Source organism: Hyalella azteca, unplaced genomic scaffold (assembly GCF_000764305.2).
Source record: "Hyalella azteca isolate HAZT.00-mixed unplaced genomic scaffold, Hazt_2.0.2 contig10130, whole genome shotgun sequence".
Taxonomy (NCBI): Eukaryota; Metazoa; Arthropoda; class Malacostraca; order Amphipoda; family Hyalellidae; genus Hyalella; species Hyalella azteca.
The window spans coordinates 15,495-33,172 of NW_025940177.1; the positions used below are offsets into that span (position 1 = coordinate 15,495).

General features: G+C 39.4%; 2 protein-coding genes across 2 annotated transcripts in view; one reads left to right on the forward strand and one right to left on the reverse strand.

The window, feature by feature from the left end:
- The window catches only part of LOC108672986 (AP-4 complex accessory subunit tepsin), a gene marked incomplete at its 3' end in the record, with an annotated part of 10,462 nt that extends 6,001 nt beyond the window's left edge, over positions 1-4,461 (reverse strand). The window contains 3 exon segments of the mRNA XM_018160752.2: positions 1,333-1,405; positions 2,133-2,211; positions 4,124-4,461. Coding sequence (XP_018016241.1) covers positions 1,333-1,405; positions 2,133-2,180 — 121 coding nt within the window.
- Positions 4,462-8,492: 4,031 nt separating this feature from the next.
- LOC108672985 lies at positions 8,493-17,025 on the forward strand. The gene is made up of 5 exons (XM_047882300.1): positions 8,493-8,696; positions 10,009-10,263; positions 12,177-12,254; positions 12,362-12,514; positions 16,792-17,025. The coding sequence occupies exons 1-5, from the start codon at positions 8,493-8,495 to the stop codon at positions 17,023-17,025; spliced, it is 924 nt and encodes a 307-aa protein (XP_047738256.1).
- The last annotated feature ends 653 nt before the right edge of the window (positions 17,026-17,678 follow it).

A 17,678-nucleotide genomic window follows, 5' to 3' on the forward strand; every position in this document is an offset into this window, starting at 1 on the left:
AAGACATCACCTGCACGTGGTGGTGATAAGAAGACATCACCTGCACGTGGTGGTGATAAGAAGACATCACCTGCACGTGGTGGTGATAAGACATCACCTGCACGTGGTGGTGATAAGACATCACCTGCAGGTGGTGATAAGAAGACTCACCACCTGCACGTGGTGGTGATAAGAAGACTCACCACCTGCACGTGGTGGTGAACGCCTCTTGATTGCAGAAATATTTTATATAGGCAATGGAAAATGACATTAGGAACCTATACTAAACGACAGGCACAATAATCAACAACATCTAGGTAGCTAGATTATTAATTATTATAAAAATTATTATATTATTATGGTTACCAGTATTATATTATTATGATTATTATTTTATTATGATTATTATTTTATTATGATTAATATATTATTATTGTTATTTAGGAAAGAGCAATTTCTGCCAACCTTAATGATCAATGCCACAGCAGCCATGTGGTGGCATCTCACCTTCTGCTTGCCACAGCAGCCATGCGGTGGCATCTCACCTTCTNAAATTTCAGTCATTTGTGAACAAAATTGTAGTAAAAGCCTCAACAAATAATGACTTTCAAAACCAAATTCTTTTAAATAAAATGGCTAGATATTAAAGACAGCAAGTGAAGCGTACAAAAATAGTATTTATAAAGTTTCTTTTATCATCTTGAAGCTTTAATAGTCTTTGATAATGAGAAATTTGCACTTTCATAAATAACATCACAGAAGCAAAAATTTTAAAATAGATGTTAAGCATAAACTGTACAATAGGTATATTATATTATATTACATTGGACATAAACTTTATATTGTAGATATTAAATACTTATATAAACATGTTCCAAGTAACATAGTTAATATAATAGACAATAGACATTAATATACCTACAGTTTATGTTTAAAGTATGAATTGAAACTTCATAGAAATCAACTAGTTGAAGAATGTACCCGGTAGAAGTTTTAAGTTTTAAACTGCATTAGTTTAAATTAAATATAGTTTGCATTAGTTAAAGGATACTTATAATACAATATATTATATTACATTGGACATAAACTACATATTGCAGATATTAAATACTTCTATAAACATTTTTCAAATTAAGTTAATATAAAAGCCAATAGACAATAATAGAGTACAGTTTATGTTTAAAGTATGAATTGAAACTTCATAGAAATCAACTTATTGAAGAATATACCAGGTAGAAATTTTAAATATTTTAACTAGAAAATTTAATATATTTTTTATTTAAATTTTAAATTTTTAACGTTTTAAACTGCATTAGTTTAAATTAAATATAGTTTGCATTAGTTAAAGGATACTTATAATTTCATCATAGACATATCCCGGACATGGAGTGTCATTGTCGGCTGTAGCCTTGTGAAGAAGAGGAAACTGAAATAAATAAAATTAAAAAGAAATTTGAGTACTTGCACAAGTTGGATACCATCATTCTCATTGAAATGAAACTAATAATTGATAAAGCAAGTATTTTTATAGGTACCTACTATTTAATACTCAGGAATAGGCACATTACCTGACATGTTATAGACCTATATATACATACCTAATACTGTAAAAATTATGTTCCTAAAAGATACCTAGGTAACTTATTAAGAATCAAATACTAATAAGAACAGGAAGAAAGTATTGGTAAATAATTGGCAAATAAGCCATTAACAGCACTGGGTTGTTTGGTCATGTTCCTGTATGTGGAATGCAACAATTGAGAGACCGACAGTTAGATGAAGCCTACAGCATCCAAGTTTTGACTTGAGATTAATATTTGTATAGTACAGTAACTAAATTAACACATTATATACATATAATAACAATATAAGTTCATAATAAAATAAGTTTGACTGTCTTGTTGCATGATTCCAACTAGAACAATAATTTCCAGTACCGGTATTCTAAATAAATTTATAACAAACAAAAATATTTATAAAATGCTATTCTATCATGGTATACATATATTATGAATATCAATAAGTCTATATATAAATATATACTACAGTGTTAGGATAGAGCTTTAATAATTTAATATGGAAATAAAAATTTATTTATACAAAATGATGGTTCTTTCTACAAAGTATTTCTAATTTTTACAAGCAATACTCACATAAGAAGCAAAGTTTACAGCTGTTTGAGCTCCTTTTAAAATCTCCATGTTGTCCAACTAATTCTTAATCACTTTAGAACTGTAAATATCAAAATAAAGAATATTACACAAAAGATAACACAAAAACAAATATTTTTATTCACTTCAAATTAGATTTCACAATAAGTTAGCAAGTAATGTGCTCAGTGTAGTTTTCCATTAATTTCATTAATAAATAACATTTAGTAGCCAGACTTAATAATTCACTCTAGCATTTAGTGCATGTACTTTGGTTGTTGCGGGCTGGATCAATCAATTATTGTTTCGAAAATAATAATATTTTACAGGGCATCTGAAATTAAATCAACTTTAAATAGACCTATTCAATTTAATATTGTTGTGGTAAATCAATGTTAATTCAACATTGTTTCAACATCCTTTGACTGGTGGCATGTACATCCTTTAAAAGCATTCACATTAACTTATCAACTAGTGACATGGTCACATGGAGCCCTCTTTATCTGTGTTTACCTTCAAGTTTTTTACTTTCAAAATATAAAGATTAATGATATCAATTGGAATAGATAATATATAGAATATATAAACTACTACAACTTATATCAAACATGTTCAGTAAGGGCTTGGCAAGAGTAGGTACGGTACTTTGAAACCTGCAACCTACTTTATTTATTTCAGTATGTTTAGTAGGTAGGTTCTAATTTAGATTAATCTGTAGATATAAACATGACAGTGGTTGAAAGTTCAAATGTAGTAATTATCCAGTTAGTTCAGCCAGTTCAGCCATAGTTCTCATTGGGCAGTTTTGGCCCTTGGTTAGCAAATACCAGTCTAAGACAAATTCAAAATTTGCTATGAAATAAAGGCATAGCAAAAAAATTTACAAAATACAGCTCAAAAACCTTATGGCTTATAAAATGGATTCATGGCTAAAAAATGTAGCTCCTACCAGGTACCAGCTATGGTAGTGCCGTTTGACAAGGCCACTAAATTTGGCTACAGAATTTAACTTCAAATCTTGCTGGTCTGCAAAGATATGATCTATTTTGTTAACAAAACTAAAACATAAGCCATAACTCTCTAGTTTCTGGCAGCATAAAAAAATCTCTATACATGGTATTAATTGGTATAACTTATATGGCAAACTGGCAACCAAAGTCCAAACCCCAACATGAAATATGGGCAGAAGTTTCCTAAAGTTGCTGGAGAAAATAACAATTTCATAGATTTTTTAAATAGGCATTTTGCTTGTATTACACTTAAAAAATTCTGAGAGGGCAATAAGAACAGGTGAAAGTTGCCAGATTAGGAGGGCATTTTTGTCCAATTCATGGGTGCGTGTGGGCGTGGCTTCTGCTAAGTTTTCCACTTTAGGCTACTTGGCTTGGGCAGTTGCAGTTGGGCCTCCATGCCACATTGGCACATGGTGCTGGTGGCGGCCGCCGGCCGGTGCATATGCTATATTTCACTAGCACCCATAATAACATATGGCACCCACACCATATTGGCACATATGAGTTATGATCACATTCACCAGCTCTGGCAGCCCGGTGGACGGTGGTCTACTCATATCCACTCATAGTGGCAAAGCAGAGAGTTTTTTAGACTCTCCCTCAAGTTCGTTTTTGAGTCCTATAAGTAGACCAGGAAAGTATCATGGATACCAGCACCATCATACATAAGAAATCAGTTTAAATCTGGGGTATATGAGGAAATTAAAAATGAACTGATTCTAAAAAATCTCTGGTTTGTCACTATGATCCACATTCCACAGCTCCGATCTACATTCTATTAGTGTAAAAATAGTGATTTCTACCACTAAGACTAATAGCTAATCCACTATTATATTTTTTTATGTACTGGTTGCATTGTTCATTTTTGCAAGTTAACTGCAGTAGCTGCTTTATGCCTGCTTAGTATTAGTACTTTAGTAGTACAGTATGTAGTACCGTAAGTTACTCGTACAAGTTTCACGAATTGAGAGCGTTACTTACCAAGTTAGAACTCGTAAAACTATTTCGCTCCTGAATCACTGTCAATCACTCAATGGTCACGTTACTCAAAGTAATTACGCACAGTCTGTTATTTATTACAGTCAGACTCAGTCACAAGGCCCAAGGGGCACGGGCACGGTCATCTTTGGAGTTTGGACAATACCTTCCTATTCTTTCAAGCCATTTCTAGCACATTGAACAAGTAACCCTTCTAAAATACCAATTTTCTTGTTTCCCTAGAACTAATTCAAGGGCATTGCGGTTGTTAAAAACTGGATGGTGAAGGCTGGACTCAGGATCTCATCGTCATTCGTCACAAGCAACACAAGAAAATTAATTTCCAGACGAACTATTTACAAGTGAACTTTTTCCGTTAACGCAGAAAATTGAAATGAAAAAATGTTAATCTATTTCAACGTTTAATTTAATGCTAAACTTCATAAAATAATTATAAAAATCCTCAAACAACCTCAAGATACGTATGGATAACTTGATGTCAGATACATTCAGTGAATTGCTTCCAATTTATCTAACTGAAGAATTAGGTCATTCGGCTCATATGACCCTCGTAAAAATATATTCTAATTTGAACTTTAATTTCCTTATGTCAATGAAAAAATTATATTTGATTTTTTCGCGGGATTTTTAATTAAATTTTATGATACCTGGCATTTAAGAAGGCCACTTGAAGCTGCTTACGCGAATCGACGAAAATAAAAGTAAAATCAGGCAACGCAGCCCTTATTCGTTTAACATCAAGAAGCATCGTACATTCATCGTATTCGTTTCACATCAAGAAGTATCGTAATTCCGTACATTTTAGTGCACATGATACCATAAAATAATTGAACCCTGTACTGTCTCTCATACGCCATTGTACAACATTGTTCTGTACAGACATTATATTGTACAGATAGGCACACTGCTCGCTGCAGTGTGGTTTTATTTATTTATTTTTACTTTTTTCATTTTTTTCTATTTTGCAGCACGCTGCGCGAATTAAAAGTTTTTATTCAGCTCACATTAACAGCCTGAGGTTGTAATATGCAGTTTAGCCAATCCAGGAGCCCATGCATTGGCACCATAAAAACTGTCGTACACTACGCACTCGAGTCCCAACCCACCTTGCTCAAATATGCCCAGTCCGCCAGATCCAGTTTTTTCCGTTCACAAACTTCCCAGGCTGCAAATTTTCTTCCTGAACCATAGCAAGGACATCGCGCGGATTTTTTACGTCATTCTTAGACGATAACTCGTGGAAATAGCACCTCTTCATTAACTGCTCCACGCATATTTGAATTTGACTCACTCTGTACAGAACTAAACATGAAGGTGGGTCAAGAAAGTATTGCGGTATTTGGTTACCATTCGTTATTATAATAGTTATTATAATTATATATATAATTATTTAATTTTTCCGCCACTTAGTGCGCAGTTTACGCAATCACGGTTTGATTTTTGCCCTTATTTTCAAGATAAGGATAACATATTTCGTAAAGACCTACCCTAGGGCACGACAAATTAATTTTTTTCCTACTAATTTCTATTTGTTCAAATGTTTTTAGCAACTTTTTTTGCGTTCAGACATTCCCCTTTCTCTAAAGTGTAGATGTGAAGATATGTAACCATATTGCGGGCATGAGGCTTGTAATAAACTCAGATTTTTTATAATTGAACTAAATCTACCCGAGGTGCAAGATGATCGATTAATGGCAGAAAATGATGCGACATGTCCTGTTAATTAAGTGCGATCCGCTGTAAAGAATCTTAAACTAATAATTTTCAAAATGGCTTATGAGTATCAGTGGAATGTGGCTTCGTAGAGCCATTGCAGGAGTGGCTTAAGAGTATCAGTGGAATGCGGCTTGGAAGAGCCTTGCAGGAGTGGCTTAAGAGTATCAGTGGATCGTGGCTTGGAAGAGCCATTGCAGGAGTGGCTTAANTGTTATGTTATGTTATGTTATGTTATGTTATGTTATGTTATGTTATGTTATGTTATGTTATGTTATGTTATGTTATGTTATGTTATGTTATGTTATGTATCAGTGATTTAACATAGTGATCTCGGCGCTAAAGTGTAGGCCTGATGTGGCCTGTCGCCGATTCATTTACTTTTCGTGACTTGTTCACTGGATATTTTATCAATAAATTCGAGAGAAATTCGCCTCCATTGTTACATTAACATTGCTTATACAAATTCACAGAAGATCTAATCGTGTCATTTGACCGGATTTTTTTTAAGACTGACGATAGTTTGAAGTAGCTACTAGACTTCCGCCGGGTTCGATATGGTGCTAGGCGTTTCAATTCTGAACATTTCTTTTCGTATTCATCCGCTCTCTGCTCGTGTTTGTGTAGTAGAGTGTATACCAATTTGGACATTGACGCCAAACTATTTTCCATGAAGAATGGAATGGTAAAATACTTCACCTAGCCTAACCTGCTTTAGTTTTCATTAAAATATATAGCACGATGACGTCTCTGCACTGCCACTGCACATTCAGAAAAATAGGTCATGTTTTTCCGAATAGTGACACATTTTCCGTACGTAAGAGCCATTGCAGGAGTGGCTTGTGAGTATCAGCTTGCGGTTCGAGACCACAACAAGCTGTGAATGTTCTGCGATGTTAAGAACCGGCGACAGGCCTACGGCCTAATAAACGCTGAAACCGCTATTATTATTATTATTATTATTATTATTATTATTATTATTATTATTATTATTATTATTATTATTATTATTATTATTATTATTATTATTATTATTATTATTATTATTATTATTATTATTATTATTATTATTATTATTATTATTATTATTATTATTATTATTATTATTATTATTATTATTATTATTATTATTATTATTATTATTATTATTATTATTATTATTATTATTATTATTATTATTATTATTATTATTATTATTATTATTATTATTATTATTATTNGGGGCCATACTTTCAAAACTCGCTAAGTGAACGTAAGTACTTACGCTCTATTTTCATGTCTATGATTGGTGGATTTTGCTTGAAAGGCCGTCAATGATTGGCTGATGAACTTACGATCTATTAACTTTTTTGAAAGTATGGGCCCTGGTCAACACTGTATTGGTTAGGAAAATACGTGTAAATTTCGATTACAATCCTTCACCTTGGGCAGTTTGGTTGTCCAGTGATATTGAATGTTGGATGCCCCGTGTCTGGGTCGATATAATCGTAGAAATATTGTATCAGTATTATAATATTGTTTATTAATAATTGTGTATTATATAATGTATTAAATTGGTCGCGTAATGGGAATAATCCCATATTTGTAACATTAGTGTAGAGATGACAGCTTAAAATTATTTCATTGCGTTTATAAAAGACATTAATTGCACATTCTCAGTGGCCGTACAACATTCATGTTCTGCAACACCAAGCGGCAGTGCAACATTCATGTTCTGCAACACCAAGCGGCAGTGCAACATTCATGTTCTGCAACCGGTTTTTCCCAACAGGTTTGAGCCGCAAGCTCCTGCGAGTCGCTGGCTGCTGCGTGCTCATAAAATACATTTTCTAGAAAAAATTCCTTGATTTTCCGTGGTTTCATTTTTAGTATTATAATAATCGTCGTTTTTGTTCAGAGGGCATTCTGAACAAAAAATTATTTTGAAAAAAATGTGTGGAGTTTTTTCAAGTTCATGCTAAAGTAATGAAGTTATGTTAAATATGGAATATATTTCTTAGTTTTTAACTCTCATTGATGTTACAGATCCTGCTGCTGCTGCTGATGGCTGCCACCGCCTGCCATGCCACTGCCACATCTCCTGATGTCAGCTCTGTTGATGTTACAGGCCCTCCTGCTGCTGCTGATGGCTGCCACCGCCTGCCATGCCACTGCCACATCTCCTGATGTCAGCTCTGTTGATGTTACAGACCCTCCTGCTGCTGCTGATGGCTGCCACCGCCTGCCATGCCACTGCCACATCTCCTGATGTCAGCTCTGTTGATGTTACAGGCCCTCCTGCTGCTGCTGATGGCTGCCACCGCCTGCCATGCCACTGCCACATCTCCTGATGTCAGCTCTGTTGATGTTACAGGCCCTCCTGCTGCTGCTGATGGCTGCCACCGCCTGCCATGCCACTGCCACATCTCCTGACGTCAGTTTTTTGATGTTACAGGCCCTGCTGCTGCTGCTGCTGATGGCTGCCACTGCTTGCCATGCCGCTGCCACATCTCCTGATGTCAGCTCTGTTGATGTTACAGGCCCTGCTGCTGCTGCTGATGGCTGCCACCGCCTGCCATGCCACTGCCACATCTCCTGATGTCAGCTCTGTTGATGTTACAGGCCCTCCTGCTGCTGCTGATGGCTGCCACCGCCTGCCATGCCACTGCCACATCTCCTGACGNTGAGGGGTCTGGCCCTCAGAGGGCATCAGGTGAGGGGCCTGGCCCTCAGAGGGCACCAGGTGAGGGGCCTGGCCCTCAGAGGGCATCAGGTGAGGGGCCTGGCCCTCAGAGGGCATCAGGTGAGAAGCCTTGCCCTCAGAGGGCATCAGGTGAGGGGCCTGGCCCTCAGAGGGCATCAGGTGAGAGGCCTTGCCCTCAGAGGGCATCAGGTGAGGGGCCTGGCCCTCAGAGGCCATCAGGTGAGGGGCCTCGCCCTCAGAGGGCATCGCCGATGAAGGCGTTTCTTATTATATATTAATGATTAGTTTTGATGAACGTACATTCTAAGTCTCAATATTCATCAATATTATTAATCATATTTTGTTATAGTGACCTGGGAGCTGAGTTACGACGTCGTATTTATTAGTACTTACATTATAAGTCTGCTTATATCGCATGTACACAAGGAATTTAAGGGGAGCGTCTCGGTCGCGGAAAAACTTTTTTATTTATAGACGGATCACTTTGAAACTTGTTCCATATATGTAAAACAGAAATCTAAGAACTTTTTGTTCGAGTCAATTTTTCGAAAAAATGGAAGAAAACGTGAAATTCATAGAAAACGGAAAAAGGGGGTACTTTAAAAATCTATCTCCTCCTACAAATATCGTGCTACAACATCGAGACACGTACCATTCGATTTGTAAAGACCATATCTAAAAAATTACTTTTCTCGTTTTTCCAAATTTTGATTTTTGTTGGTGGGGAGGGGGATTTTTTGTCATTTTTTCGATTTTTCCCCCCTCCGCCCCCCTTTTTTTGCAAAATATAATCCAAACTATATCGAAATCGACAAAAGTACAAACATCATTTTGTAGAGCTTCAATTTAAGAATCGAACGGTATATCTCTCATTGCTATAGCTTGAAAATCATAGAAGGAGATAGATTTCTAAGATGAAAATGGCAACTTTTCAGGAGAGCCGATAAACCGCCGACTGGCGGCGCGCTCGCTATGTAAAGGCACATAACGTAGTTTGGATACCAAAAGTGCGCGTTATTTCACTCTGAAGTCTCTCAGCGATGCAGAGAACGACTGGACTGCATGCACACCTTCCAGCATGACAGCTCGTGGCTGACTGAGCTGCGAGGCGACAGACTGCACATATATAGGCCCCAGACGGAATTATTCTCATAGGGTTTTGTTAAATGGCTCCACCACCCCCACCCTTCGGGATCTGTCGTGAACGCATAAATCAACGTACAGAGATGGTTTTGGTACATTTGAATAGGTCAGAATGTCAGCTTTAAGATGAGACTAAAAACCGGAAAAGCCAAAATTGTCTATTATGGACCAAGACGCTCCCCTTAAAAGCAAAGAAAACGCCAAACAAATTGAAGGAGGTTGAACGCAACGCATCTCTGCAATATCGATATGGTGAATTTGCTTGGCGTTTTCTTTGCTTTTAAATTCCTTCTCGTATTTATTGCTATTTATTGTTATTCTTGTTCAGGTGACGATGTTGAGCGAGCCCCGATGGACACAACGTCACCCCAACATCACGTATGTGGACCATGGGACAACCCTCACGTCACCTGACATGTTATCCACTTTTGACTGCGCCTTTGACCCAGCTAAACTCCTCGACCTCATCATGACTAACCTCGAGGAATTGTCCAATGACCTCTTCGACGACCCCATCGTCCAGGACCTTTACGCAAAGAGAAAGCAGTTTGACATCATCGTCTTTGACCAGATGATGTTCATGGTGAGTCATTCTTGTGGCATCATGTTCATTGTAAGTTCATTGTTCTAATACTTGACCATTAACAATGGTTATCAATCAACCATTAACAAGGTATTAATATAACCAACCAGCATTGTGGAGCTTGGCGGACAATGCTGGGCACTGGATTATGCAAACAAAATATGATGTTATGATTGGTAAAAGTAAATTCCTCGGCCTGTTGTGGCGAGGGCAAACCGCACTAGCTCCGACCCAGTGAAAATTTGCGGACGCGGCAGCTTCTGATTTGGATTACCAGAAGCTGGGGCGACTCTAAATTTTGTTAAGGGAACGGCGTGGAGCCGACATAACAGGCACGTATCGGGCATATAACCGGCACGTAGCCAACGTGCATTCGGCACGTATTACCGGGCGCGTAGCCAGCACGTGTTAGGCATGTCCCCAGCACATAAGTGGTACTTTATATGCATGTAACAAGCACATAACCGGTACGTAATAGGCCTGTGACAAGCCATAACCGGTTTGTAACAAGCCTTAATCGGTACGTAACCAGCACATAATTGGTTAGTAACCAGCACATAAGCGGTACGTATCAAGCACCCAACCGGCACGTAAACGGAACGTAACCGGCACGTAAACGGCACTTGACTTGACGCGAAATTAGGCTCGTCGATTGCTTCAAACTACCCATGGAGACAGATTTCGGAGCAAATCGGCAAGGAGGCCGGGCGGTTAAGCACAGCAGAATTGTAGCAGTGAGTTGCGAGTTCGAGACCGCAACAAGCTGTGAATGTTTTGCGATGTTAAGAATCGGCGACAGGCTTACGGTCTACTAAACGCTGAAACCGCTATTATTATTATTATTATTATTAGTATTATTATATACCCCACAGGCGCCGTAAGCAATCATATAGTACAACCATGTAATACCCGTACTACGTAAGCCTCTTTTCACCAAGGAAGTGACGGTGAAACAATTTTTAATCAACCTGATTTCAAAGTCAGATGCCTGATGGGTATCCGGTTTGTATTAAAATATACCAGTTATATCATTTAGTATATTCCATTGCTAAATTCCACCACATTTGCTGTAATTGTCCGATTGCAGGTCGTATACCTGTTTCATAATAAGCAATTCTTAATATAATATATAATAAATTGTATATATATATATAATATGTAATATATAATATATGTAAAAGACAATATAATATATTGTCTCGAAAATAAGTGTCAGAGCTCATTGTATTAAGCTCTACCTGAGGAGCGGGTTCGTTGACTAAAGTAGTGAGGGATAAGTAAGACTCATGTGTCTGATAACATATCTTGTATACGGGGTGGTAATACAGGAGTACGATACAGAGGCATAAGCTAACGGCGTCGACCGTAAGACCGTAAGGTCGGAGAGCCGAACGACACGTGATATCGAGCGCTTATCGACTGCAAGGGTTTTTCGGGGTTTTAAAGCTAAACCCATGGTTTTAAAACCACAGAATAAGGGTTTTTCGGGGTTTTAAAGCCAAACCCATGGTTTTAAAACCATACTTACTTAAAGTTGCTAGCCCTTATATAGCTTTCGCTTCCGCCCACAACTAAGGTCTTGATCGCGTGATCTATCAAGTGTCTACCAGATGTTGACTCGTCCTCAATCTCTATCAGGTCAAGTGAATATTACGTCTCAATTACATGCAATAATAATGATTATAATGAGACGCCAGATTGTCACCGGACATAAGCCAGTAAACCAAAAATATATTCCCTTACAGGCACCATACTAATCCGATCTCAGGTTGTATAGCTGTTCCACATAAGCCAGTATTATAAAAACACATGCCACCAAAGTCGCATGTATGGCAGGTCGCATTCCTCTGCCATTATAGGTCGCATACCAGTCCCAGTAATACCAGTTAGCATTCCATGGTTACGTTCCACAGGGGCTATACCCATTCGCCCACGAAGCGACGTTCGTCATATTCTCGGGGTCGACGTTATCACCCGTACAAAGCGCCAACATTGGTAACGTTCAGAACCAATTCCACAGGGGCTATACCCATTCGCCCACGAAGCGACGTTTGCCATTTTCTCGGGGTCGACGTTAACACCCGTACAAAGCGCCAACTTTGGTAACGTTCAGAACCCAGCATTCGTCTCAAGTTCGATGGCTGAGTTCCCTCAGCCATATTCCACCCTGGACCGCTTCAAGAACGTCTTCTTCACCCTCGCCAACTCCATCGCCTTTCGCTATGTTCTGCCTTACGCGGTACAAAAATCGGTGAGACAAAGACACTTAGTGGCGTTTAAGTCGCAATTGCATCAAATTTTACGAATATATTTATAAATAAGTATTTATTTATGTATAAGATATATAAATAAGTNTATAAGAGACAGCCCCAACCCCTCCCGCAGGTACACATTTACACGGCCATTAAGTATTTGTTTTCATTGTATACACATATGGAAGACCATTAGAATTTTTTTTCCAAAATCTAACTTCTTCTAAGTTTCTTTGATTGCTAATCAATGAATAATTTCCTTTCGTGATTCATCTTTCTCTCACAAGTTTTCAATCCTCAGTCTTGTTTATATAACAGAATCAGTGTCAAAACATTTAGGTTTTTTCGGTCCATAATTTTTAAACTTATATCCTTGCATAACTAAAGATTTTTTTGCAAATCTCTCATCCCACAAGTTGTTTGCGGAATTTATATTGCTTCGAACATCTAAAAAATTCGTAATTAAGGCTTTCTAAAGTTCCCTGAAAATTCAAAAAGGTTCATAATGCTTTTCTAGCATCTAATTTATATCCGTTGAAATTGAAACTGGATAAAAAACACCTAAAGCCAACTTATTCACTCAAACACAACCGAAACTCGTATATTGTTGTCGCATTTTCATTACATTGAAACTGTCTGACGGAAACAAGTTGAATTATTGCCTGAATTTCCTACTCTGCCGGCCAACATCACTCAGAAAATAACTGGTTACAGCTTGTCCAAATTGTGTCATACTATCTTACCCACAGCATGAGCAAAGAGTACACGTAGCACTGATACGCCCTTTTGCCGGGCAAAACCGGGTCACGATGACCCACACAAGCTAAAAATTTAGAGTGCCACAGGCCAATCCCAACCCAGTGAAAATTTACAGACGCGGCAGCTTCTGATTTGGATTACCAGAAGCTGATGTTCAGGTGACGATGTTGAGCGAGCCCCGATGGACACAACGTCACCCCAACATCACGTATGTGGACCATGGGACAACCCTCACGTCACCTGACATGTTATCCACTTTTGACTGCGCCTTTGACCCAGCTAAACTCCTCGACCTCATCATGACTAACCTCGAGGAATTGTCCAATGACCTCTTCGACGACCCCATCGTCCAGGACCTTTACGCAAAGAGAAAGCAGTTTGACATCATCGTCTTTGACCAGATGATGTTCATGGTGAGTCATTCTTGTGGCATCATGTTCATTGTAAGTTCATTGTTCTAATACTTGACCATTAACAATGGTTATCAATCAACCATTAACAAGGTATTAATATAACCAACCAGCATTGTGGAGCTTGGCGGACAATGCTGGGCACTGGATTATACAAACAAAATATGATGTTATGATTGGTAAAAGTAAATTCCTCGGCCTGTTGTGGCGAGGGCAAACCGCACTAGCTCCGACCCAGTGAAAATTTGCGGACGCGGCAGCTTCTGATTTGGATTACCAGAAGCTGGGGCGACTCTAAATTTTGTTAAGGGAACGGCGTGGAGCCGACATAACAGGCACGTATCGGGCATATAACCGGCACGTAGCCAACGTGCATTCGGCACGTATTACCGGGCGCGTAGCCAGCACGTGTTAGGCATGTCCCCAGCACATAAGTGGTACTTTATATGCATGTAACAAGCACATAACCGGTACGTAATAGGCCTGTGACAAGCCATAACCGGTTTGTAACAAGCCTTAATCGGTACGTAACCAGCACATAATTGGTTAGTAACCAGCACATAAGCGGTACGTATCAAGCACCCAACCGGCACGTAAACGGAACGTAACCGGCACGTAAACGGCACTTGACTTGACGCGAAATTAGGCTCGTCGATTGCTTCAAACTACCCATGGAGACAGATTTCGGAGCTGGAGTCTGCGCTGATTAAGGAAGCAAAGCAGATGTACACTAGAGTCATCATTTATATCTGCCTTATATCACCTTAGGCTGGGTGGCCCAGTGGTTAAAGTTCAGAGTACCAAGATTGGCGCAGAGAGGCGCGGGTTCGATCCCAGCTCTGTGCGCCAGTTTCTGGTCAGAATCGGCAAGGAGGCCGGGCGGTTAATTAAGCACAGCAGAATTGTAGCAGTGAGTTGCGAGTTCGAGACCGCAACATGCTGTGGATGTTCTGCGATGTTAAGAATCGGAGACAGGCCTACGGCCTAATAAACGCTGAAACCGCTATTATTATTATTAGTATTATTATATACCCCACAGGCGCCGTAAGCAATCATATACTATAACCATGTAATACACGTACTATGTACTATGTAAATCTCTTTTCACCAAGCAAGTGACGTTGAATCAATGTTTAATCAACCTTATTTCAAAGTCAGATACCTGATGGGTGTCCGGTTTGTATTAAAATATTCCAGTTATATCATTTAGAACATTCCATTGCTAAATTCCACCACATTTGCTGCAATTGTCCGATTGCAGGTCGAATACCTGTTCTATATTAAGCCGATTCCTAATATAATAAATAATAAATTGTATATATGTTATATGTAATATATATAAAATATATATAAAAGACAATATAATATATTGTTTTTTATATAAGTGTCAGAGCTCATTGTGTTAAGCTCTACCTGAGGAGCGGGTTCGTTGACTAAAGTAGTGAGGGATAAGTAAGACTCATGTGTCTGATAACTTATCTTGTATATGGGGAGGTAATACAGGAGTACGATACAGAGGTATAAGCTACGGCGTCGACCGTAAGGTCGGAGAGCCGAACGACACGTTACATCGGGGAGCGCTTATCGACTGCAAGTGGTTTTCGGGATTTTAAAGCCAAATCCATGGTTTAAAAACCATGGAATAAGGGTTTTTCGGGTGTTTTAAAGCCAAACCCATGCATGGTTTTAAAACCACAGAATAAGTGTTTTTCGTGGCTTTAAAGCCAAACCCATGGTTTTAAAACCATACTAGAATAAGGGTTTTTCGGGGTTTTAAAGCCAAACCCATGGTTTTAAAACCATACTTACTTAAGGTTGCTAGCCCTTATATAGCTTTCGCTTCCGCCCACAACTAAGGTCTTGATCGCGTGATCTATCACGTGTCTACCAGATGTTGGCTCGTCCTCAATCTCTGTCAGGTACAGTGAATATTACGCCTTAATTACATACAATAATAATGATTATAATGAGACGCCAGATTGACACCGGACATAAGCCAGTATACCATAACTACATTCCCTTACAGGCACCATACTAATCCGATCTCAGGTTGTATAGCTGTTCCACATACGTAAGCCAGTATTATGCAGACACATGACACCAAAGTCGCATGTATGGCAGGACGCATTCCTCTGCCATTAAAGGTCGCATACCAGTCCCAGTAATACCAGTTAGCATTCCATGGTTACATTCCACAGGGGCTATACCCATTCGCCCACGAAGTGACGTTCGTCATTTTCTCGGGGTCGACGTTATCACCCGTACAAAGCGCCAACTTTGGTAACGTTCAGAACCCATTCCACAGGGGCTCTACCCATTCGCCCACGAAGCGACGTTCGCCATATTCTCTGGGTCGACGTTAACACCTGTACAAAGCGCCAACTTTGGTAACGTTCAGAACCCAGCATTCGTCTCAAGTTCGATGGCTGAGTTCCCTCAGCCGTATTCCACCCTGGACCGCTTCAAGAACGTCTTCTTCACCCTCGCCAACTCCATCGCCTTTCGCTACGTTCTGCCTTACGCGGTACAAAAATCGGTGAGACAAAGACACTCAATTTTGTTTCAGTCGCAATTGCATTCAATTTTACGAATATATTTATAAATAATAAAATACTGGTCAGCAATGTGATGATTTGCTGGTCATACTGATAGCCATACTGAAATGTCGAAGCTTTTGAAATCTCAGCAGATAGTTAGCATTCAACTCATTTCATAAATCTTATAAATCTAACAGTTGCTAAAAGTCTATAAGTTGCTAATTGATAGCAGCGGAAATCAATGGCATGTCTGTTGACCTTAATCACTCCGGTATTTGGCATTTATCAGCCAGGTATTTGGCACTAATCACCAAAGTGGTTGACCCTAATTAAGGAAAATGATTAGAGGCTAATTGACCCTCGCACCTGCCATCGTTAATCAATTTCAGAGACACTTCCTTAATCAGTCCTCGTTAATCAGTTATAGAGACGCTTCCCTCACCTACCCTCGTTAATCAGTTACAGAGACGCTTCCTCACCTACCCTCGTTAATCAGTTACAGAGACACTTCCTCACCTACCCTCGTTAATCAGTTACAGAGACACTTCCTCACCTACCCTTGTTAATCAGTTACAGAGACGCTTCCCTCACCTACCCTCGTTAATCAGTTACAGAGACGCTTCCCTNTGGCTTGTAAGAGCCTTGCAGGAGTGGCTTGAGAGTCAGTGGATCGTGGCTTGGAAGAGCCATTGCAGGAGTGGCTTAAGAGTATCAGTGGATCGTGGCTTGGAAGAGCCATTGCAGGAGTGGCTTAAGAGTATCAGTGGATCGTGGCTTGGAAGAGCCATTGCAGGAGTAGCTTAAGAGTATCAGTGGATCGTGGCTTGGAAGAGCCATTGCAGGAGTGGCTTGAGAGTATCAGTGGATCGTGGCTTGGAAGAGCCATGGCAGGAGTGGCTTAAGAGTATCAGTGGATCGTGGCTTGGAAGAGCCATTGCAGGAGTGGCTTAAGAGTATCAGTGGATAGTGGCTTGGAAGAGCCATTGCAGAAGTGGCTTGAGTATCAGTGGATAGTGGCTTGGAAGAGCCATGGCAGGAGTGGCTTAAGAGTATCAGTGGATAGTGGCTTGCAAGAGCCATTGCAGGAGTGGCTTAAGAGTATCAGTGGATAGTGGCTTGGAAGAGCCTTTGCAGGAGTGGCTTGAGTGTCAGTGGATAGTGGCTTGTAAGAGCCATGCAGGAGTGGCTTAAGAGTATCAGTGGATAGTGGCTTGTAAGAGCCTTGCAGGAGTGGCTTGAGAGTCAGTGGATAGTGGCTTGGAAGAGCCATTGCAGGAGTGGCTTAAAAGTATCAGTTGATCGTGGCTTAAAAGAGCCATTTTATAAGTTGCTACAGAGACAAATTGTAGCTTAGGCATAGAACAGCCATTATAAAGCGGTCTTACACTCATTATAAATGCAAGACATCGCGGTCACTCCAAAATCCCGATCCTTATTGCCATCGATCCTTATTGCCA